At 42.1% G+C, this 23,942-nt stretch overlaps 2 protein-coding genes across 4 annotated transcripts; one reads left to right on the forward strand and one right to left on the reverse strand.

Annotated features, from left to right (window-relative positions):
* LOC138584333 (uncharacterized) lies at positions 1-7,839 on the reverse strand. 3 transcript variants are annotated; one of them, XM_069656536.1, is made up of 10 exons: positions 7,748-7,839; positions 7,336-7,366; positions 6,461-6,933; positions 6,097-6,153; positions 3,074-3,337; positions 2,430-2,453; positions 1,059-1,103; positions 910-956; positions 758-774; positions 1-602 (listed from the first exon to the last, which is right to left on the reverse strand). In XM_069656536.1, exons 1-9 carry the CDS (start codon positions 7,788-7,790, stop codon positions 760-762), a joined length of 999 nt encoding a protein of 332 aa, XP_069512637.1. In that variant the 5' UTR covers positions 7,791-7,839; the 3' UTR covers positions 1-602; positions 758-759. The 3 variants fall into 3 exon arrangements, 2 of the variants coding, with proteins under 2 accessions (XP_069512637.1, XP_069512636.1); XR_011305442.1 differs by lacking the exon at positions 2,430-2,453 and having other exon boundaries at positions 910-1,442; XM_069656535.1 differs by lacking the exons at positions 1-602; positions 758-774; positions 910-956; positions 1,059-1,103; positions 2,430-2,453 and having other exon boundaries at positions 2,755-3,337.
* Positions 7,840-14,432: 6,593 nt separating this feature from the next.
* Positions 14,433-23,390, forward strand: LOC138584687 (serine/threonine-protein kinase Nek8). The gene is made up of 5 exons (XM_069656982.1): positions 14,433-14,461; positions 16,983-17,128; positions 18,252-18,390; positions 18,759-18,866; positions 22,165-23,390. Exons 2-5 carry the CDS (start codon positions 16,983-16,985, stop codon positions 23,155-23,157), a joined length of 1,386 nt encoding a protein of 461 aa, XP_069513083.1. The 5' UTR covers positions 14,433-14,461; the 3' UTR covers positions 23,158-23,390.
* The last annotated feature ends 552 nt before the right edge of the window (positions 23,391-23,942 follow it).

A 23,942-nucleotide genomic window follows, 5' to 3' on the forward strand; every position in this document is an offset into this window, starting at 1 on the left:
TTGTTTAAAACCATTTTTAATTTTGAGAGCAGTTCCAGTTTATATATATGTATATGTACGCCATCTTCACTAACTAAAACATATCTTAAACTTATAACATATAGCAGAAAAAAAAAAATGAAGACAGCGATTCCTTGATTAAAGGAGAAATAACTTGTTGCTTTTTGGGTAACTGATCATAAAATTTATTTTCAAGGGTGAACAAAAGTCTCGTTTGTTCCAGCAGGATTTGTTTAAAGTCAATATTTATACGTTTTTGAGTGTTGATCTGACCTGAAGAACCAATTTGAACACTGTATCTTATAATTGTTTGTATTTGGCCTCTTGTTTTTCACATTTCTAGACTGAACAGTCTGTTAATCAAGAAACAATGTACAAAGGAATCGCTGATAAAAAATATCAATAAGGAACAGAAGTATAAAGCAGCTGTTCTGTCAAAGAGAAAATATAAAGTAACACAGATCCCACACAGCTCTAATCTAAAAGCATGCTGTATACTGCAGCTAAAACTATTCATTATAAGATGGCGTTAAAATGGTGTCTACACAATGCTCTCCTCTTCTTGATCCTGCACTGTTCTTCCCAGTTGACCAGTATTTGCCCTGTTTTAAAAAAGAACAGAAAACATGGAGTCTGGTGTGAATATGTTGAATTTAAAATACTGACTAGTAATGGATGATATTGTATCAAATGTGCTTATTTAACCAGGAACAGAATTGATTAGGGTATTTGAAACATCAAAATAGACTGAACATACCTTTAGTTCTGGTGGCGCTGAAAGTAAAGAATTAAAAACCGATTTAAATAGTGACATATCGCATACTTAATACAAAACATATAATGATTTCATATTCTATGTATTCCTGTTTGAAAGTTGTGTGATCAGTGAGATAATTTAGTCACACTTACTTTGTAGATCAGCACAGCTGCCGGCACAAGCACAATGACAACAAGGGCTGAAAATAGGAAGACAAAAACTAATGTGGCTTTGTTTAAAGTCATTCAGTTCATCACTGTCAGTATTAGAATGACATTCAGTGCTTGTGTGAAATACATACCAACAGCAGTTAACGATCCATAATGTGCAATCCTCTTCATTACACCTGGACATGATGTTATTGTAATTAATGTTTAATGAAGACAAAAAATTGCATTTACATGTACACCAATCAGCCATAACATTATGACCACTGACAGGTTGAGTGAATAACATTGATTGATTATGGAACCTGGCAGTGAGTGGGATATTTGAGGCAGCAAGTGAACATTTTGTCCTCGAAGTTGATGTGTTGGAAGCAGGAAAAATGGGTGTCCCTGGGCTGCAGTCTTCAGTAACTACTAAAAGTGGTCCAAGGAAGGAAAACCGGGGGAACCTGCGACAGGGTCATGGGCAGCCAAGGCTCATTGATGTGCGTGGGGAGTGAAGGCTGACCCGAGTGGTCCTATCAAACAGAAGAGCTACTGATGATTAAATAGCTGAAAAAGTTCATGCTGGTTCTAACAGAAAGGTGTCAGAACACACAGCGCCCTGGCACACAGCGACTGGTTCAGGAATGGTTTCAGGAGCACGACTTCAAGGTGTTGACTTGGCCTCCAAATTCCCCAGATCTCAATCCAATTGAGCATCTGTGGGATGTGCTGGATAAACAAGTCTGATCCATGGAGGCCCCATGTCACAACTTACAGGACTTAAAGGATCTGCTGCTAACGTCTTGGTGCCTGATACCTCAGGACACCCTTAGGGTTTAGTTGAGTCCATGCCTCAAGGGGTCAGGGCTGTTTTAGCAGCACAAGGGGGTCCTACACAATATTAGGCAGATGGTCATAATGTTATGGCTGATTGGTGTATTTATAAAGAATAATATTGTAATCACTAAAAGCCAGTTGTACCTGTAGACTAGAGTTACTATGGAAAAATATCACACCTAAATCATACAACAGCCCTGCAGTTAATCATGTCTTCATGAAGGTGTAATATTTTATACATTGAATATATATATATATATGGTTTTAGAGATGTTAGTTATTTACATTAGGACTTAATTAACCGTAGATGGTATGCAAAGTGAATGTAGCCATCGTTTTGAAGGCTTGAGGCAATGTGACCACCGCCATGTAGTGACCATATTTAGACAAGAGGCCGGTTGCTTACTGGAACAAACTAAAGAAAATAAAAGAGCGTGTGAATGAAACAGACTCAGCTTGTGAATGACACATACCAGGTAACTAAAAACAACCAATCTTTTCATCACTATGACTCGCCGTCTTCTCTGGAAAAAGCTTCAATAATCCTGACCCCTTTAACTGGCAGCCACATATAAATCCCTGCATGGGAAACACTGAACGCTAGCTAGCAAGGTACCATGAGTGCAGACACTGTTACCTGCTAATTAGTGGAAACATAAAAAAAATACAGCATTTTCACTCACCAGAATAAAGAGATCTTGTACAGTCTGTAAGTACAACAAACAACACAGCCATCAATGCTATTGTCAGATATGTTCATGAAAAATCCCCAAAAGGCCCAACAACAAAAACAGGTCAGAGGTTTAGTTCAGAGACTAGATAAGCTGAGGTACAGGACAGTAAGCGGCACTCACCCGACACAGTTGTGGAATTAGCTAGACAGACCAAATGAGTTTATAACCTGGCAGTAGATTATCCACCTTTAACAGGATAACTACCTTCATTATGGGACTCCATAAACACGGTATTTCACCCGGATGGGCGTGGCTTGCAAGACGTAACCAGCACACGCCAGCTGTCTCAGCGCTAACTTTTAGCAAGCTAACTTCACGTGCAGAGAGCCATGAAACGTTTGCACTATGGGGCTATAAAGAATGAAGTTTCCCGTATCTATTAACGTGGGTTAAATGCTATAACCCCAATGTCAGCAGTTTGTCAACATCGCCAAGGGGAAAATACCGTGTTTTAAGGCCCCCATTGCAGCATTCATGGAGAAAAACCCTCAACTTTTTTTTTTGTTTTAACTCAGATTTATAGAAATCAGATTGACCAGGACGTGTCCAAAAACAGCAGAGAATCATGTAGAATTCATTAATGAAAAACGTACCGACTGAGGAGATGTTTTCAATTTGTGCTCCACTGTTATCTTCTACCTCCAGGCGTCCAACGTCCTCTGGGCAGAGGATGATGAGGAGAGTTGTGTTGTTGCAAACATCACAAGTATTGTTGCCAGCAGGTATAGAGCGATTAGAGCATGCTGAGAACGATTCGTTGGCTGGTCTGCTGTACAGTGGATGATCTTCTTTGGTGTATATGGTGGTCAGGTTTGGGCATCTCTTCGGGTCCATGCAGGAAAAACACTTAACAGGGGCTGAAGCAGAAAAAAACATTGAACAGTAACAGATGTAAACAGCTACAGTGCTCTCAGGTCTAAATGTGTATACATTAAATGTTAAAGCATGGGTGTTTAAAAAATGCTGCTTTCATTTGATGTAAAATAATCAAACCACTGCAGCTTGGTTCATTCAACAGGTCGTCCTAAATTATAGGTCTGCTCTCAGGCTTTTGGTCTGCTGCAGGTTGAGCATCTTTGGCAGATAATATTAGGAAAAAAATATGGTGAATTTTTTTTAGTCATACAGTATTTTAAGTACTTTTTAGCTAATTGTGAAGACAATTTCACTGAAGTAGAGGACAACATACAGGACAGCGCTTCACATTGAACTATGTTCACCACATAGATGCATCCTTTTCCAGCTTTTCTCAAAACTGCATCTGCTCCTGACGCCCCAAGTTTTGTAAACAAGACTGTAAATTTGTGACTTTTCAGATGCTTTTAATTTTTGTTTTGAGGTTGTTTCCTTTTATGCTTTTCATTCCTTTATTTTTGCAGGGAGGACCAACTAAGACCAAATTCTCTTTTCCAGGGGTGCCCTGCAGCGGTACAAGTAAAACAGAACAAAATATACACATATTTATACTTGCAACAAAAAATGTGAAAATATTGAAAGGGGCATCCTTTCAAAATTTTCACAATTTTTAACAGTTGCAGTTACCTTCCTTTAGTTGTTCAGACGCTAGCTCTTTAAAAACGTTATATCCATTTGTTAAGTCTGATGTCATTTGTGATGTGAATCCATTTCTGGGTCCAAACACTCCCTTAGTCGCCATAGCCACTTCCACTTCCTTGTCTAAACAAAACACACTTGAATGACAAAAACCCCCCAGCAAAGATCCCGCACGTCAGCGTGTTTAACAGCAGAACAGCTTCTTGTGTTGGTCTGAAGCAGACCCTCACAGATATGGAAACTTCAATGACTGTAGTGATTGTTTAAGTTACGTTTCCTCTCACCATTCCTCCTCCACTCTGCTTATTCGGAACAGATCGGCTGCAGGAGCCGGATTTGTCAACAGAGCTGTCAATCATCATTTTTACAGCATCAAATAACTAATTAAAAATAAACTTGTCAGACAAATGAACACTTGGACGTAAAACAGCATGATAAGAACTAACTATAATGACAGAAACCATGTTTGAAAAATTTATTTGGCGTGTATTTTGATTTTATAGTTTGACTCATCAGTTAACATGGGGGAGGCGGGCTTTATGACCTATACTGCAGTCAGTCAGCAGGGGGCGCTCAAACTTCTACAGATGTTATGCTATGTTCTGGTTGAGGCACATATAATAAAAAAGTGCATTGCTGTGTCCGAAACCGTATACTAACGTACTGCCTACTACACACTCAAACAGTATGTACTGCATACTGCCTACTAACCTGACTATTAGGATGCCGTTCGCATCATACTCAGAGCCGTCTTCTCCGTATCACGTGACTCAATCGTTTACGTATGTCTGGTGTGATCTCCGGTCCATCTCCGCCATAGTAGAAGCTGAATAGCCGCAATGCATTTTGGGGCGGTTGAGTACAACCAGTGAGCTCCCGTCTCATACTCAAATATCCGGGCCGATCTAGTATACATCCGGGCATTTCTCGCATACACAAAATTGCATACTATGAGATGGGAATGCATGACATACTCAATTTTACGTCACGGTTAGTATGATTAGTATGATTAGTATGATAGTATGCGGTTTCGGACACACCGCATGACTGCTATTTCATCGTCCATGATAAAGAAAGTTTGTTCAACCAGGCTTTGGAGGGTAATTGAGTTGTAACTGACTGGTACCAGGCCGGGGCAAATTTACAGGAGACTGTAGTCGCTCAGATGTGAGCAGATCTTTTGTCGGTACTTTTATCGTGCACAATGTAAGCATGTAGAAAAAGGAACATTTCTCATCCAACACCATAAAGGTTTACACTAGCACAAGATGCTAGCACGGCTAATACCGATAATTTACAAACTTTAAACCAGAGTTGTCTGGATGTCATCTTGCTGTTTGGCTTTGTTTTTTAACCTATCTTAAAATGTAGGAGTAAATCTGAAGAGACTCAGTTAAGTAACTGATCTCAGTCTGACACAGTGGATTAATAGCAGCCCATGTGCTCTAGCTGGATTAGAGCTACAACCTGTAGCCACTCTGGTCTGTTTGGGAAGATAACCCACTCATGATGAGGCTGAAAGTTTCTATAAGGGTTTTTATTGCTGTAAACCATAGACTGTATAAATAGCTATGAATCGTGTTTCAGCTGCCAACCATGTCTATGTTTTTAAGCTAAAGTTAGCTTACGGTAGCATCCACAGGTAAAAGCCAAACGTTTACAATGTCACGGTTAATCTTTGTGATAACAAACACTTCAGGGATATGTTACGAACACACGGAGATCAATAAAAGACAAGTGAGGATATTTTTTAGACTCGGAAAGCAGCACTGTGGCATATTGTAAATAGGAGACGTTGTAGCAGCTTGGACCCGGAAACAGTTTAATGCGGAGGTGTGACGTCACCGCTTAACAACCGGATACTAAAAGCAGCCTTCCCCCCATTCTGTCCTAAACCTAGGTGTTTTTAAAGTGACCCAATTTTGAGAGACTTGTACAAGCCCTCAGGTTTTTTTAAGCCCACCTGTGCATTTTTATATGTAAATATATTTTTCTGTTGTATTTTATTCTTGTCTTTTTGTCTTTTTGTACAGATAAAGAAATGAAATGAAATGACACATACCAGGAGAGCCCTCAGAGACAGGAAGATGATTGACTGCCATCAAAAAAAGAAGGTACCCTGGAAATACAAACAAAACATATAAAAGCATATTATCCATTAGGGAACTAATAGATGCATATCATAACAGGATACAGGACTACCTCATGTACACTTACACTCCAATACAATAAAATACACCTGCTCTGCTATTAAGTGATGATGCTGTTGGTGCTGTTATACTGGACTGAATAGAGAAGACATTAAAACTAATGAAAGACCACTTTTACTCAGACCTTAATTATAAACATATAATTAAATTCTCATGACTCCAACAATGTTGACAAAAAAGACATTCTTCATAGATTACAGAGTGTTATATAATTACATTTCTTGTTCATCCCAGCAGCTCTTTTCACAGGTTTTCTTCCGTGTCTTCTTTTCGGAGGAACACGTGGTGGACCACGAGGTTTTGTCGGGCTTCGCCTGGCATTCATTTTAGGTTCCATCTTATTACTATTTCCGCAATCCACTTCTTCATCTGGCTTCCCATCTAAAATGGCCGTTACGCTGGTTGAAACCTTGACAGTTTCCTTTCCCAGGCTCTTCTCTCTCAGCACCATCGGTGAGGCTTGCTTTGAAGTATTTATTTCAATCTCAGCTTGGTTTGATGGATTAGAGACATTTGTCTCAGCAGGAGGAGGTTTTGAGAGGAGCTTTCCCATCAAAGTGTCCTCAGTGACGTCTAGTTTCACTTTGGGAATCGGTTTAACTCGGCTGCCTGTTTCCACTACAGGCAAAGCAATCTCACTGTAACTTTCCATGAATTTATGCTTCAAGGTGGAAGAGAGGCCAGCCTCACTGTAACAGAAATAAAATACAGAGTTTTGAAACCTGCGTTATGTTGAGTTTAGGCTGGCTTGCCTCATGGCTCAACGTGTCCGTGCTAGCACGCTCATGAATGAATGAAACACGCAGACTGTTTTCCCTTTAGCTTTAGCTCTCGTGCTGCTCGTCTAAAGAGAGGCCAGCCTCACTGTAACGAAATAAAATACAGATTTTCCCCTTTTTTTCTACAGTAGAGGTTTCACACATGCCGGTACATTCAGAGAAATAAATAAGGAAACAAATCATCTTTTTTGAATTATTCACGACAACATTTACACACAGCGAGCAGCTAACATCCACATGGCCATCACAGAGCAATGTACCTATTACACGACTTTCTGATGAGCTCATCCAAAGAAAGATAAAGAAACTTACCCGCTCTCCTGGCTGTGTTGGCCTCGGCCACCTTAAAGTGTAAAACAGAAACAGTGGTTATTATTTACAAAACGTTATTTCTTTTGCACTGACAGAATTTTCCCAAAGGTACGGTTTGTTTGCTTACACTTTAAAAGAATCTCTTCAGCTCATAAATGGTTTAAAAATAATTCTATATACTTATATACTTATTCTATATACTTATATACTTATTCTATTATAGTTTTACACAAGCATTACACAATATGAACAAAAAGCTACGCAAGTTCAGTCCTCATGGGTGTGTTTCTCACACGGTGCAGGATGAATCAGCCGGTTTGCAGACTCAAGAACGAGTGAAACATGAAAAACTGCCTTTAGCTCTCCTGCTGCTCGTCTAAAATGATCAAATAATTTGAATAAACAAACTTACCTTCTACACTTGAATCCAAAATATAATCCATTGGCCGGGTCATTGTTGTCTAAATCAGTGAAAGAAAGGAGATGAGTTGTTGTCCTTCTCTGACTTCGGTGTGAGTGTGTCATTCAGGAAATGACAAATGTTCTTCTCTGATCCGCTCCATCTAGTGGTTGGTTGTATTGATATAAACAGAGCATGCGCAATGAATATCAGAATAAAAATACTAGATGTAAAAAGGCTAAATTTAGCACAAATACTACTTAACAGCAGGTTACACAAACAGGAAACATTTAATGTGACAACATGCATGCCAATACATACAGGTAGAAACAGAGAACATATATTGTGCAGGATGGGGGTTTTTAGAAACCTTTTTTTTTTTCATAACAACCATCAACTACACACGTGGCTACATGTCTTATAATGTGTTACAGGCCTCAAGTAAACAACCTCTTAGCAGCATCGAGACAGAAAGACAGTTTCACATCTCATCCTCGTACGACTGCTTTCCGCATGGCGTCGTTGTTGTGGCCTTCTTCAGGTTGTGGCAGTTTATCGCAGAAAAGGAAACAAGAAAAGGACATTGTCACCTTTGAAGGAGAAGTCAACTTTCTGTTAAATCATTGTCACTTAAAATTAAGCTAACATTATAAATCTGTATGGGAGTCAATACCAAGTTCCTGATTTCACGAAATTACTAAAATTATCCTGCAAGTGGGTCATAGCCAGGATTTTAAAGTTAAAACAAATAAAATACTTTTTACTTAGATAGTGTGAAAGGTTGTCTGTCTCTATGTGTCAGCACTGTGATTGACATGCGATCAGTCCAGGGTGTACCCCACCTCTCCGGGTGGCGGGAGTCATTATTAAGATAAAGTTATAAAAAAATGCAGATTCAGAGTTCCCATAATTCACCTCCATAACAAAATAAAGACTGGGAGGCGGGGCTTGTTTCCTTGCTTCCGTTTTTCTATGCTTTCACTTGTTGTTATTAAATCTTGACCTTATTTGGTCACATAAATACATACAGAACAGGACAGTAAACTGTACAAGGCCATTTTTGTATCTGTATGTATTTCGGATTTACATTATAAGAGGCCAAACGTGTACATTATTAGTTAGTTAGTTAGTGCTAATATTGTTACTGTAAGGTTTATGTATACATAAGAATGAGCAGGATTTGACTAGTATGTGGCTGACATCAGGTCAATGTTCGCTTTTGTGGGCAATGTGTTACAAGGACTGTCCTTATGATGACAACGTGTCTGAAAGCAGGTGCGCCTACTCCCCGAACAAAGGATCCAGAGTCGTACAGACAGAGAGTCGCGTCAGTGGAGGTCCAATATGCTCCAGGATCCGCCATTGCGATGTCGCAACTCTCTCTCTCTACAGCTATGAAAGTACCATCAGAATTGACTCAAACACATGTACTGATTTGAACTTGGGAAACTGATACTTCACTTTTTGATGTAATGTAAACCACTTGAAGTCGTGAAGACCCCTGTGATATGTCATATCTGGAAACAAAACAGGAAAGAGTGGCTGACCATATTGCTGTATCTACAGTCACAGTAGTAGTCGTTCACACTAAGTTTGTTTATAAATATAAACAACGAGTCAAAAGAATTTCACCCATGAGTTCACATAGAGCATGGAGCTAAACGGAGCTAAACAGAGCTAGCGTTGCCAGGTCAAAACAAAATGGAGAGAAGAAACAAAGAAAGCTCTTTTGGCTGACGGCAATATATTAGCAAAACAAAAACAGAGTTTTTAAGAAACATATCCTTCATTGAGGCCTTGCAGGTGTAGCGCTAAGTGTCACCAACAGTCCTACTTTAGCTAGCTGTCCATTCATTAGCGCTAACATCGGTTTGCTAACTACAGTCAAGACACATTTATTATTATAAACTACTGTTACTGCTTTCAGTGCAGGTTTTCATATTCTGATAAATTTATTGGAATAAGTGGCTGTGAAGTGTTTTTTCAGGTTTGGTTGGAGCAGTTGTATAACTACGTAACATGCTTTAATGTCAAACCTATAGTGGATATTATTTGTTGGCACCTCGCGCCCTTCTGCCCTCAGATTGTATTCAATTGCCGGCATACGACTAAGACTATAACGGAAATAATGTCTGTTGTATTAGTTTGTAATCTGTGTTGGTAATTTCTGCACTTTACTACGTCTGGAATATGGTTTTATCTCATACTTTATATGTTTACATTTAATGGGGTTGGTGCGTAGGGCCGGTGTGTTGAATCCCAGTCCCAGTCCATCAATTTCCCAATCTAATCCAATCGTGCATTTTGGTTCATTTGGTCTTAATATAGTGCAACTGTGCATATTTAGGCCACAGTAAGACTACATCAAAATGAGCAAGATCAATTAAGTAGATTTACCTGCAGAAAAGCTCTGCCTAAATAAACCTGCCTCATGATAGTTACACTTTTTAGCCGCTGAGAATGTTACTGATATGTGGACTTGGTAGCCACATTAACAGACCAAAAAATCACTTCCTTCCCCTTTTGTCACCATTCATATTCTGTTATCTTTGTTCTTTCTCTAACCAAGAAAGTCAAGTCTTGATGGTGAAAAAAGACACGCTGGGGGGGGTCACCATTGTCAGTAGGAACTATCCTCGGTGTGTATCCTCAATGGCACAAATGGCAAGAAGCAATTATTGCGATGGTGCTTTTGGAAATCCCCCCGACATCCAAAATGTGTTACCAGTCAGCCAGTTGTTGCTCAACTTTTCTGTGTGTTTTCTACAGACTCTTTGCGACACCCTGTGTTTGTTCTTTATTATTACAGCAAATGCATCAATGGGCCATTGTGTAAACTCACTTTACAATGGATGTTGACACACTTGTTTAAGTAAAAGTTGCATAGACTCAGTTAAAGGTTTGTTTAAGTTTGAAGCTCAAAGGCATGTTGGAAAGGTCTTGGGACATATTGTAGACTAATTGTTACATTGTTAAGTTTGGGGAAAAAATCATCACCATTGTTATAATATTAAGGTCAGAGTTATGGAAGGACTGTGATCATGCTTTAAAAACTAAGTGGCAACTGGCGATGTGGAAGGGCCAGGAACTGCAGTGCTGCAAATGGACACATAAGGCTAACTCCAGAACAGAGTTAATCCCTAGTAGGCCCCATTTAATGACCCGATACAGAAAATAGTTTATGTCTCTGTTGCCAATTTTTCTATTCACAACTGTACATGTGGTACTGCACCCATTTAAATTATATTAAAAGTCATGCAAAATTAGGGGTGTGGTCGCTTTGAGTGCAGCTAGCGCTGTGCTAGACATCAACACAGCGAATTCAGTCCATGCACTTACACACTCGCCTGTGTTTGTTTTGGAGCATTTTGGGGATTTTTTAAATGCAAATATCAGACAGATGTTATGACATGCTCTGATGCTATCCTGGCGCTCTTTCACCGGCTCCCTCAGCTTCTGTTATCTGATAAATAAACCACACCATTCAGCAACTACCACAGATACAATCTCATCCTGGTTACCAGCTCTGTCACCAGCTCATGAATTAGTCACAGTACAGACTGTTTGGCTTTAATAGCCCCTCTCCACCGTCACCATCTAAATATAGTAAGGTCTGGATCAAGAAAACATGTTGGTTTTCTGGATCCCATGTTGGGCAACGACAAAATGCTGAACTAGAGGCACTGGTGAATGGGAGACTGACCTTGGGAGCGGTGAAGACCACATGCCTGAGGAAAAGGCAGGAGAAGAAGCAAACCCAAACTGTGGACATTTATTTATTTATAATTATATACAGTGAAGCATGGCATACAACAATAACCAGCAGCAACTATATACAGGTGTGCTCTAAAGTGAAGTGCATATTGAAGACCAAATCCCATAAATACAAACTTGAAGCACATGAGGTATACTTGCCAACTCCCTACACAATTCTGCCTAATGGTGGAACTACGAAGCAGTAGTTTGTTTCCCCTGAGACTCTTTTACTCGTGCACCCTGGGAGTGGAGACAGAAGAGTAGATGTAAGTGATAAGCACATTCACCGTCTGAGTTAGAGAACACAAAGGAAACTGGACGCAAATGCAGATACAGTGACCAGCCAGGCAGGCAGATGCAAAAATAGGAAATATTGAATGAAAAAACAAAAAGGCTTACAAACTCCGGGTATGGCAGGCAGGAGAATGAAACGGGGGGGAATGGGAACAAGCAGACTAGGAAGGAACAAAATGGAAAACAACTACATACAATGAACAGGCAGAGAACAAGGAAACCTGGTTGGCCTTATGCTGGGGAGATAACGAAGGAAATGCAACACAGGTGTGTGAGTGAGAGAGTCGAGGGCGGGGCAGACAGTCAAACTGGAAGGAAACACACAAAGGCAGGAAGTGAAACAATACATGGGCAAGAACTACAAAATAAAACAGGACATTGACACCGTCTTTGAGCAACCCACCGAATCCCCCACTGCTTGGAGCGCATGTCCATTCTGACATCTCTTCATTAGTGCATGTCCATAGAGTCCTGTTTGTGCATGTGTGTAGTTAGGGGCTATGTGTGTGTAGCATGTTTCTAATAATAACAGAGTGAAAACACAGATTTTCCCCTTGGGGAATAATAAAGATGTCTTCTTCTTTCTTTCATTTTAAAGTTAATTGTGCACAGTCACATTCATTAAGCCACAGAACAGTCATTCCAAGCATGATTAATTTAATTCAAGTCATATTTTCGTAGGTGGCGCCAAATCATGAACCTGGTCCTGCATAAACAGCCTCTGATCGCCTGCAGGAAACACAAGCTGAATGTTAAAGGCAGTAATTATGTTAAAAAAAAAATTTGCACTCAACAACTGCCTGCCTAATTATCTTATCAATCCTGTTAAATTATTTAACTGTGCAAAACTGCTCCACTCCTGTGCCATATCAATCAAGGTGGACAAATATGCTTTGTCAGTTTTTAAGCTTGACAGACTCCTGTACTGGAGACTGAGAGCACCTCTGTTACATTTCCTCCCCCCTCTCCCCCTGGAAACTCAGGGGGTTCTGGGACAAACGTTCAGCTACCAGGTTGGACTTTCCTGGCCGGTACTTGACAGTAAAGTTGTATGGCTGTAAGGCAAGGTACCACTCAGCGATACGCATATTTGCATCGTTCATCTTGTGCGGCCACTAGAGAGCCCGATGATCCGTCTCCTTATACCATCCTACTACTCCCAGGAAGGACTTGACTTTCTTCTTTGTGGTTGGAATGGAGTAGGAGGTGATCGTTTCCAACTTGGTCAATTGGTCCATCAGCCTCTGGAATGCCACAGGAGACCCCTGGAGACCAAAGGGCATGACCTGAGACTGGAACAAGCCGTAGTGTGTAAAGGCAGTGGGCTAGTTTGCCTCTGGTGCTATAAGGCCAGATGCCAATACCCTTTGCTCAGACTCAACGTGCTGATGAACTTCAATCTGCTGAAACTGGTGCTCCATATTTCACTCATATTTAATTCATATTTCGCTGCTTGGGTTTCCCAGTGTGGGTAATCTCCACCAGCTTGTCACTTGTGAGGCCTGCCATGGACCCCCTGGTAAGCAGCTCACTGTCATCTAACCCCTCAAGTTGATCATTTTTCTCTCCTGCTCAGTATGTTCACGATCCCACCTCTGAAACCACTTGTAAGACTGACCAGGGAGCATTTAAGACCATATCAGGGAGGCAGAGGTAGGAGATGAAGCAAATTCAGACTGTGGGCATTTATACAGTCTATGTTAAAAACACTGGGGGGTAAAAGTGTCTCCAGTGTTAAAGTGGTAATCTCAGTTTCGTTTTCTTTGGCGCCACCTTATGGCGATAATCGGTAGTTGCAGAAGCACACTTCCCAGATAACCAAATGTTCCTTTTTAGACTGTTTACCTTCATCTGAGCGTCGAGTTTGTTTCATTTTCTTTGGATTTTCACTTATTGTTGAAGTTGTATCTGTAGTCATCCATCTTCTTTGTTTGTTCAGTCATAGTAGATTACTGTTTACTCGCATCACTTGCAGAGACTGGAAAAGCGTCCGCTAAGCTCCGCCTTCCCTCTCTGGCAGACCAACCACTGCCGGCTGATGGAAACGCGTCACTAACTGGGCGCCGCTTGTGATTTTTTTCTTGCTTGTGTCACCACAGACACCCAGTCTGTGATACTGAAAATGCAAAGGCTTTCATCAGTGGGCCATAGGCTCAATCATGATTGTGTTACGTCAGCGATAGAAAGTGACTTAAACGACATTTACATTAAATTCTTAGAGATCATCACTTTAAAATCTAATGTGTTGTTGACCTGTGCATTCACCACAACCTCCTGTATGTGTGTACTTTGTTGCTAACCCCACCTGACTTCCACCTCCGCTCCGGTCATAACAACTACGGACAAAGGAGTAAGAGGCCCTGTTAGGTGTGTGGTTTCGCTCTGTGATCGTGTAATACTTGCTGCTCCTGTATTTTCCACATGGTCATCAGAGTGGGAATATCCCAAATGCCTCGTCTTGGCTGAGTCATTGCATCCTCATCCACATTTTCTGTTCTCATTGGTTTTAAGGTGCATTAGTGTGTTACTCACTCCTGATCTCCTCTCAGGTGTGCCTGCTTCCCTCGGGGCCGTAGAGCAGATAGAAGAAGGAGGCGTGGAGCAGGTATAAAGAGAGACAACTATGTAAACTCATGTTCAGACCTGACGCAGCTGCTTTCCCTGCACAGCACAAAGGTAGGCACCTTGAAATATTTCTGTCAAACTGCACAGATTCATGCTCTTTCATAACATTTGTCGAGTAGTGTAAGATTAGAAATAATTAATCAACTTCGACAACTTTGTTTCCTTCCTGTTTTGAGCGATACAGACTGGTGTCTCGACTCTGGATCAACTAGCTTACAACACTTTAGGAAGTTGCATTTATATTAAAGAGGCCTTTATCTTAACAGATTGTACTTCCTGTTGAGCGTGTGTTCACTTGGTTTATACTTTCTTACACCGTAAGTCTGTCTTTTGTGAGTATTAATGGCTGCTGACTGATTGCTGTAAGCCATTCTCAGCTCTAAATTAAACATGAGAGCGAGTTTTCTTTTCTGTACTTACACTACGAGCTGCAAACGTTGTGCTCCAGCCAAAGCAAAGACAACCATGTGGACTGACCAGTTAGTCGGCTTTTCTTTCCTCGTGTTACACAACACAGCAGCACTGAGTGTTTGTAACACGGCCTGCAGGATGCTGACTGCTGCTGATCTTGTGTCAAAATTCTTTAAGCAAAAACAAGTAAGTTAAGATCTCTACAGGGAGCTTTTATTGACACAACAGACTCAGTTATGGGTCATTTATCCGGTCGCGGAGCTGAACAGCTGGTTCATAATATTTAATCATGTGAGTGTTTTTAGCAGTAACTTCAGGATTCAGGATATCCTGGTTCCTGACTTTCCGCCCACGCTGCATCACAAATATGTTCAACGGTTCAAAAATTGGTTCTAATTGAGTGAAATGACAGCTGGGTCTATTTTCAGCATGTGTCATGTTTTTACACAGAATCCCAACTCTGACTCAACAGAGGCGACACTCCCTTCATAAGAACGCCGAGTTAATTTGAGTGTATTTGCTCTTTAGCTGTGACGGGCTGTTAACAGGTTCATTCATGCTGAAAAGACGCTGCATGAACATAGGTGTGAAACAATCAAACACAGCAGCTCTGCAGATTGTTAGTGTCATTTCATTAGTTAAATGAGGCTGAGCAGACGTTTTACACTGACAAAACTGTGGATCGACTTTGAAACAATAGAAGTAATCAATCACATGTGGCTAATATGTGAAAAAACCTTTCATTAATTATGTAGCGATGAAATCTTTTTTCTCTTCCTGCAAAACTGAATTGCTGCAAATGTCTGCAGTATGATTTCTCTGGCTTACCTGACTGAAGTTTTTGATTTTGTTGTACACATTCAAAAAAAGTCATTTCAATCACATATGTATTGCAATGACAAATGGGTAATAAATTCAGTTTGTGCTTTAATTAAAGACGTAATGTCAGTTTGATGCTCGGCTGGCAAATACCAAAAAATAGGTTAAAGCCCCCTCCAGTGAACATCAAGTGTCTAATCTTGTAAACATCTCCATGTGGTGTTCTTCATGAGCTACATATCAGGGACAACATCAGCAGTCATCTCCATGGCTGGGCCTGTCTGCTTTTAAACTGCAGTGTACCAAGGACAGGCTGAACAACACGTTTTCAGATTGGCAGGTTTGAGACGTCACAAACCTAAGGAGCCAATCCCGTTAATGGACGGGGTGACGCTTTGCATATCATTATGTGTAACCTATGGCAACCACTTCGGCGATGCGCGAGCCAACTGTAACCGTCATCTTTGAAAACTCACTTCTGACTACTTACATTAACATTACTACTACTAATTACTACATTTCAAGCTAGCTAAGTTTCAACAAGTTGCTACTAGACGATGGCAGAGACGTGTTTTGTTTTCAGCTGTAATTTTACCAAAGGAGAAACGTAGCACATTGTGGGCGGGGCCTATGGAGATTCATGAATTTTTAATGAGGGAGAAGGAGGAGACGCCTTGGGAGGATTTTTACAAACATTTTTTTGCAGAAAAAACATATCAGATGCAACAACTTTCAAGCAGAGCGTTTTATATGTCTTAGAACATGACTGGAGCTGCTCTTTAAAAGTTAGAGTGAGAAAAAAAGACTGGCAGCCTTGTTTTAGTTTTTTCATTGAAGCAACACAATTAACTTCTGAGCATTTTAAATTTGTAGCTTGACAAAGTGAAGCTAATAAATCTACATAGTTTCTTTGGAGGCCGTCAGAAGTTTTTATTGACTTTGGTTTTGCTCCAAATAACCTCCAGCTAAGAAATACGCCTTGATTCACACTACTACCTGGAATTTAGGTCAACATGAGTCACCTTTTTGGTTTCTTTTAAATCCATGGTTGCTTTGATTGCTCGAGTTGGAAATCCCTCTTATACAATAGTTACAAACACTTATGGAAGATGACGAGGAGGAAAGTCCCATAAAGAAAGCATGAGATACCTGCCCCAGCAAACAGGACGAACAAATGAAAAATGTGGAATAAACCTCTCTGTGACAAACATTATAGTCTCAACCGGCATCCTGCAGAAAGATGTGACTTTTCTGCTGTTACCTCCACCTCTGTGATCACACTGCTTCATCTGAGCTTCAGCATGATCATAAAAATGACCTTATTCTCACTTTTGTCTCCCAGATGGCGTATTCGACCAGCACTCTGGCTCAGGGCTGCTTTGGGAAGGTGTACAAACAGAAGTACAATGACACCTGGGCTGCCATAAAGAAAGTCCCCCAGCAGCTCATCGGCAGGAAGGACCTGGAGAGAGAGTGTGAAGTGTACAAGTAAGTTACATACACACATTCCTTAGCATAAACATCATTCATCACCGATAAGAAACAGGAGTTGGAAATACCAGAACACAAAACCTTCCGTGTGTAGCTATGAAAGTCATTATAGTTCGCTCCAATGAATGTTACTGCTGGCTCACAACCAGAGTATGTGCTAAGGCGTGGCCTTAATAAGGCAAACTTGCCTTATTGTCCCATGCAATACCATGCATGATCTCTCACTGAGTAGTTTTAAGTGACATTTAAGTGGCTGAATGCATCAAGCCGACTGACTGTATTAAAGTGAAGCTAAAATCTTGCTGCCATCTTGCGCTGGTGACGTCCGGTACAGAACGCTGCAGGCTGTATTTGTCAATAGAGCTGTCAATCATGGCGCCCCTTTTTATAGCATCCATCCATTATCTATACCGCTTATCCTGTTCAGGGTTGTGGGGGGGGCTGGAGCCTATCCCAGCTGTCATAGGGCAAAAGGCATAGTACGCTTGGACTGGTCGGCAGTCAATCACAGGGCTGACACATAGAGACAGACAACCTTTCGCACTCACCTACAGAGACTCCGCACAGAAAGGCCAACTTTTGTCCAAACTGGGGTTTGAACCGTTGACCTATTGAGGTCCTGCCCCTTCCGCAACCCAAAACACACATTTAACTTAGCGAAAAGACGGCAAAGATCCCGCACGTCAGCGTATTTAACAGCAGAAAGCTGTTCTGCTCTTGTGTTGGTCAGAAGCAGATATTCATTGTTATGGAAATTTCAACAAAGGTAGTGTTAATGTTAGTTTCGTTTCCTCTCGCCATTCCCCCTCTGCTACCATCGTGCATCTTTTCATACAGTCTATGATCAAGCCAAACATGCGGGATTCACAGGCATGAGGCATACATCAGGATTCTAAGTCTATATTTTAGCCATGCTAGCATCATGGCTCGAGAGATAGCATTCAGACGGTCCACCATTTGGTTTGTTTCCTCTGTTTTCCCACTAGTCCCAACATGAGGCTGATCAAATGTTTGGAGTGAAATTTTGCAAGTTTTTGTTGTTGCAAGTTGTTTGATCAACTTTAATCCTGACTGTCTTTCTGTCTCTTCCTCTCCATGACTTGTTACCACTTCTCTACAGCAAGGCGAATCATCCCAACATCGTGAAACTTCTGGGCAACATAAATCTCAAAGACGGAAAGTGGATTATTCCCCTCGAGTTTATCTTTGGAGAGGACTTAGAGACCACCATCTTCAAAGCATCAAATTCTAAAATTCAGGTAAAGACAACAGACTAAAGGCCCATGCCCATGGTGAAATCTTGTGCGATGCATTGGTTTGGACGTCTGTGAAGGTTCTCAGTCATCCGGGTCTAAGCTTAATCCAAAAGGCAACTGGACTTGGTTCTTGAAGACGTTTCACCTCTCATCTGAAAGGCTTCTTAAGTTCTTTTGGATCAAGCTTAGAAGCACTGGTTTGGATGCAAATCCCATTCCTACTCTGACCAAACCTCATATCACCTGCCTCACTGATAACACTCTAGCTAAAGGGCCGTGCAACTCAGTTTAAGATGGCTGTTTTGAATATTATGAGAGTAATATTAGATCCCTATCCAGCTAAACTTGATCTCCAATGTTCGTCTCTACAGTTGACTCCATCTATTAAAGGAACTATTATCATCGGCATGTGTGAAGGGCTGTATCACCTCCACTCCAGAGATATCGTCCACCAAGACCTCAAGCCTGAAAACATCATGGTGAGTTCAGGTCGCCTCATACTGTCATACTGTAGAATTTTGCTTGTATGAAGATCTTAAAAACACAGGCAATTAAAGTTAGTTGATTGTTATTTCTGGCTATGCTTTTATATGCTTATTTTTTAACAATTGCGATATGTTTCCCTGTGATCACTCTTAGCTATGCTAGCAGGGGGGTTTTAGGGATTTCACTTGGTCTATTGATCTGTGACAATGTGATTTCAGATCATATGCCTGTATTGTTTGAAGTTGCATTTTCCGGTGCTGAGGTTAAATCTGGCGCCCCTGTTCAGAAACGTCGGGTTCTTAACTCTTGCACCGCTGCTCAGTTCTCTATGGCTTTTGATCAGCTCTGTGCCCGCCCTGCCTCTGTTAACACAGAGGAGCTCAGCTCCTGGTTCAATTCCTCCTGCCGAACCATACTGGACTCTGTGGCTCCAATAAAAACTGTGCAGCCCAAAGCTAAACCTGAGCCCTGGTTTAATGAGGAAACTTGTGCGGCCAGGAGGGAGTGCCGCAAGGCTGAGCGAAGGTGTAAGAAGGACAGGCTGCAGGTTTCCTTCCAAATCCTAAAAGACTGCTGGCACTGCTACCAGAACACCGTTAAGGAGACCAAAAGACAATACCTGACAAATATTGTTGAGTCCAATCGCCACAACCCGCGAGTGTTATTCAAGACCATTGACTCTGTTCTTAATGCCCCACAGCCTGTCAGTGTGGAGGCATCTATTGAAATGTGCAATAGTTTCCTCCACTTCTTTATTGATAAGGTTGCTACTGCTAGGGCTCTCATCTCAGCTCCTGCATTGGACCCCTCGGACTCTGTTCCTTTTTCTGTAGCTCTTGAAAAGTTTGAGCCCGTGTCCCTGTCGTTCTTAGAAGATCTGGTTGACCATATTAAGCCTTCAGGTTCCCCCTGTGACGCTGTCTCCTCATCTCCTTAAAGAGGTTTTTCCTAGTATAGGGCAATCAGTCCAAGGTATCCTTAACATCAGTCTGTATTCTGGTGTTGTCCCCTTAAGTTTTAAACATGCAGTGGTGCAGCCACTACTTAAGAAACCTGGCCTTGATCGCAGCGTGCTGGCCAATTTTAGACCCATCTCCAAGCTGCCGTTTATTTCAAAAAATTTGGAGAAAGTTGTTCATGCTCAGTTAAAATCGTTTCTAGATGAGCATGATGTCCTGGAGGTCTTTCAATCTGGCTTTAAAACTCTGTATAGCACCGAGTCAGCTCTATTAAGAGTTTTTAATGACATCCTTCAGGCTAATGACTCTGGTGACCACGTAATCCTTGTTCTGTTTGACCTAACTGCAGCTTTTGACACTGTGGAACACAACACCTTAGTGGCTCGGTAACACCACCTAGTGGGTATTCGTGGTACTGCTCTAGAATGGTTAAAATCTTCTCTGGCTGACAGGAGCATGAGCGTAAGCCTGGGAAATTTGGAGTCCAGCGCTGCTCCACTGTTGTATGGGGTTCCACAGGGGTCCATTTTAGGGCCCCTGCTTTTCTCTTTGTATTTACTGCCTCTGGGATCCATCCTGAGAAAGCATGGTATCTCTTTTCATTGTTATGCGGACGACAGTCAGATATATGTGCCGCTGAAAAAGAAAAATGCTTTCTCCCTCACACCACTTTTGTCATGTCTTGAAGACATCAAATCCTGGATGCCCTTGAACTTTTTAAATTTGAACGAGGAAAAAACAGAAGTCATGGTGTTTGGCCCCAGTGGCTCTTGTGAACGCCCGCCCATTGACTTGGGCCCTTTGGCAGGCTATGTGAAGCCAACTAACTTGGGTTTTAAGACGGACAGTGATTTTAAATTGGATCGGCAAATTAGTGCTGTAGTGAAGTCCAGCTTCTTTCGTATTTGGCAGCTGGCAAAGGTGAAGCCTTTCCTTGCACAAAAGCACTTTGAGACAATGATCCACGCCTTTATAACATCTCGGCTGGATTACTGCAATGCACTTTATTTTGGAGTCAGCCAATCCTCCCTCTCACGTCTCCAGCTGGTGCAAAATGCAGCCGCTCGCCTGCTAACTGGAGCACGTAAGAGGGAGCTGATAACCCCCATCCTGGCCTCCCTCCACTGGCTGCCTGTGCACTTTAGAGTCCATTTTGAGATTCTTCTATTTGTTTTTAAGTCTTTAAATGGGCTTGTCCCGCCTTACCTCTCTGAGCTCCTCCAGCCCTACACTCCTGCTCGGTGCCTCAGGTCATCTGACCTGCTGCTCCTGGAGGTACCGAGGTCAAAACGGAAGCTCAGAGGGGACAGAGCTTTTTCTGTTGCTGCTCCTTAATTATGGAATGAGCTACCGTTGCACATCAGACAAGCCTCCTCATCGTCCATTTTTAAAACTCGTCTTAAAACCCTTTTTTACTCCTTGGCTTTCAACCCCGCATGAGACTCTGCTCTTGTTTTATTGTTTTATGGTTTGGTTCCACAATGCTGTTGGTGTTGCTGTATTTAGTCAGAAAAGTTACTATGCTAACACTAATGGTGTAAGTTAATTAACCGTAGGCCCATCCATCCATCCATTATCTTCCGCTTATCCGGGGCCGGGTCACGGTGGCAGCAGGCTAAGCAAGGTGACCCAGGCGCCCCTCTCCCCAGCAACATTATCCAGTTCCTCCTGGGGGGGATTCTGAAATGTTCTGCCTCCTTTAGATGCGAAGGAGTAGCGGCTCTACTCTCAGCTCCCTCCACATGACTCCTTACCCCATCTCTAAGGCTGAGCCCAGACACCCTCTGGAAGAAACTCATTTCAGCTGCTTGTATCCGCGATCTAATTGTTTCGGTCACTACCCAAAGCTCATGACCACAGGTGTGGGTTGGAACGTAGATTGAAAAGCTTCGCCTTCAGGCTCAGCTCCCTCTTCACCACCATGGCAGTGCGTGTTGGCCTCCGTCAGGGTTGTCTCTTGTCACCAATTCTGTTTGTGATTTTCATAGACATGATCTCAAGGCGCAGCCAGGGGGGAGGAGGGTTTCCAGTTTGGGGACTTCAGAATTTCATCTCTGCTTTTTGCAGATGATGTTGTCCTGTTGGCTTCATCAAACTGGGACCTAGAGCAGGCATTGGGGTGGTTTGCAGCCAAGTCTGAGGCCATGGTTCTCTGCCGGTAAACGGTGGATTGCCCCCTCCGGGTGGGCAGCAAGTCTTTGCCTCAAGCAAAGGAGTAAAATATAGGTAAAATAGGAGTATTGTCGTGCATTGTCCCACTTTTCAAAGCTCTATGAATTGTTTTGTAATTTTGAAAGACAATACTTCAGACTTAAAAACATTTTTCTTCCAGGTGGAGCATAACACCAACAGAGCCGTTATCATCGACCTGGGACTGGCCAAGTTCTTCCGGCATGGTCTCAACTCTGCCGTTGACATGGGGAACGAGGCCTACTCCGCCCCCGAGGTGCTTCAGAGGGGCAGCCAGCGGGACCAGCGCTCAGACGTGTGGGCCATGGGGAAGATCATTGCAGAGCTCTGTGCCCGGATCCGGCTTTACACGCCCAGCGTCTGTCCTGACAAGATCAAGGAGACTCTTCGTGATCAGCCCTACTGCCACGCTGTGTGCAGGATGGTGGTGACCGACCCCTCTCTGAGGGCCTCCATGGGTGGGGTTATGAGTGAGATACGAAGGGCTGGAGGTGCAGGGATCTCCACGAGTACACCTGCTCAAAGAGATAACCTTAAGCCAGCTTCACCTAACATTAATGCCAGACATCGGTCTCCATCGCCAATGAACAGAGATGCTTCGCCAATGAACAGAGCTCGATCACCAATGGACAGAGGTGCTTCACCAGTGAACAGAGGTCAATCACCGTTCAACAGGGATCAGTCACCAATGAACAGAGCTCAATCACCTTTTAACAGGGATCAATCGCCAATGAACAGGGCTCCATCACCATTTAACAGGGCTCCATCACCATTCAACAGGGATCCGTCTCCATCGCCGCTGAAATGGGAGCGCTCACCCAAACCAGACTTAAAAATTGCGCGTCCTCAATCCACACCGCACCTCTCTCCTTCCCCTCAGAGGGCCGAGGACAAGAACAAAAACCAGGCTCTGGTCCCATCCGGAGGAGCCGGCCTCTCGCAGGACTTAATGAAAATGCGTTTGTACCAAGAGGCTGCCAAAGATCTGCCCTGCAACCTGCCCACAACCGGCAGGGTGGTGGTGCGGCGCTTTGAGGAGAAAGACGGGGAGGTGGGAACATGGGAGCAGAAGGAGGTGGTGACTCGTGATGGGAAGATAGTCAAGTTCAATGATGTCAGGTATAATAGCAAATAAAAATAAAAGTTTAATTGTTATTTGGGAGATTTTCTACCTTCTCAAAAGCTGTAAAAAGAGGACATCTTGAAAGGGATTTAGTCGTGCTGTATCAGGATATTCAGACATGTAAGGAATTTGATTGAGCCTTTTATTTACTTGCCAAGAAAGAAATATCTTCAGGCATCTGTGAATGTTTTTCAGCATCTGATTTTACGAGACTGTGAACATGAGCTTTATATTTATGTACATAAATAAACTCTGAAATGTGTTGTGCAATTGCAGAGACGGATTTTCTTTGCGATGCTTAATGCTCATATTTATGAGACGTTTTTCCATTAGATTGTTTTTGCTTCTCCTGTTTTTAAATATCAGGAAATTTGAGCAATGCTGGAGTTCTGTATCAAATATATACATGATCCAAATGCAGACAACATGGTACAGTAGCATGCAGCAAACAAACTCTAAAATCTGGTTTTCTTAAGCTTCTACAGCTGAACTTGGAAGTTACGTTCTTCCTTTACTGGTCAAGAAAATCTCAGGGTAATGACATTTCAAAGCAGGTTGGCTGTACAAGAAAAGATGAGAGTGCTGAGTGCCACAGTCATGGAAGATTTCTGCACTGGTTTGTTTATAAGCAGTGCATCCAAAACTTGTTTAAAGTTTTTAATTAATTTTGGTGGAAAGTTGCACAAAGAAAGTCATTTTTCAATTACCCAACCAAACCTGGATCAAAGATCACCACCATGTTGATATGTTGATAAAGAATGGACTGTACGTATATGGCGCTTTTCTAGTCTTCCAAC

Source organism: Semicossyphus pulcher, unplaced genomic scaffold (assembly GCF_022749685.1).
Source record: "Semicossyphus pulcher isolate SPU_LCO1_2020_fin unplaced genomic scaffold, fSemPul1.0.p SCAF_9, whole genome shotgun sequence".
Taxonomy (NCBI): Eukaryota; Metazoa; Chordata; class Actinopteri; order Labriformes; family Labridae; genus Semicossyphus; species Semicossyphus pulcher.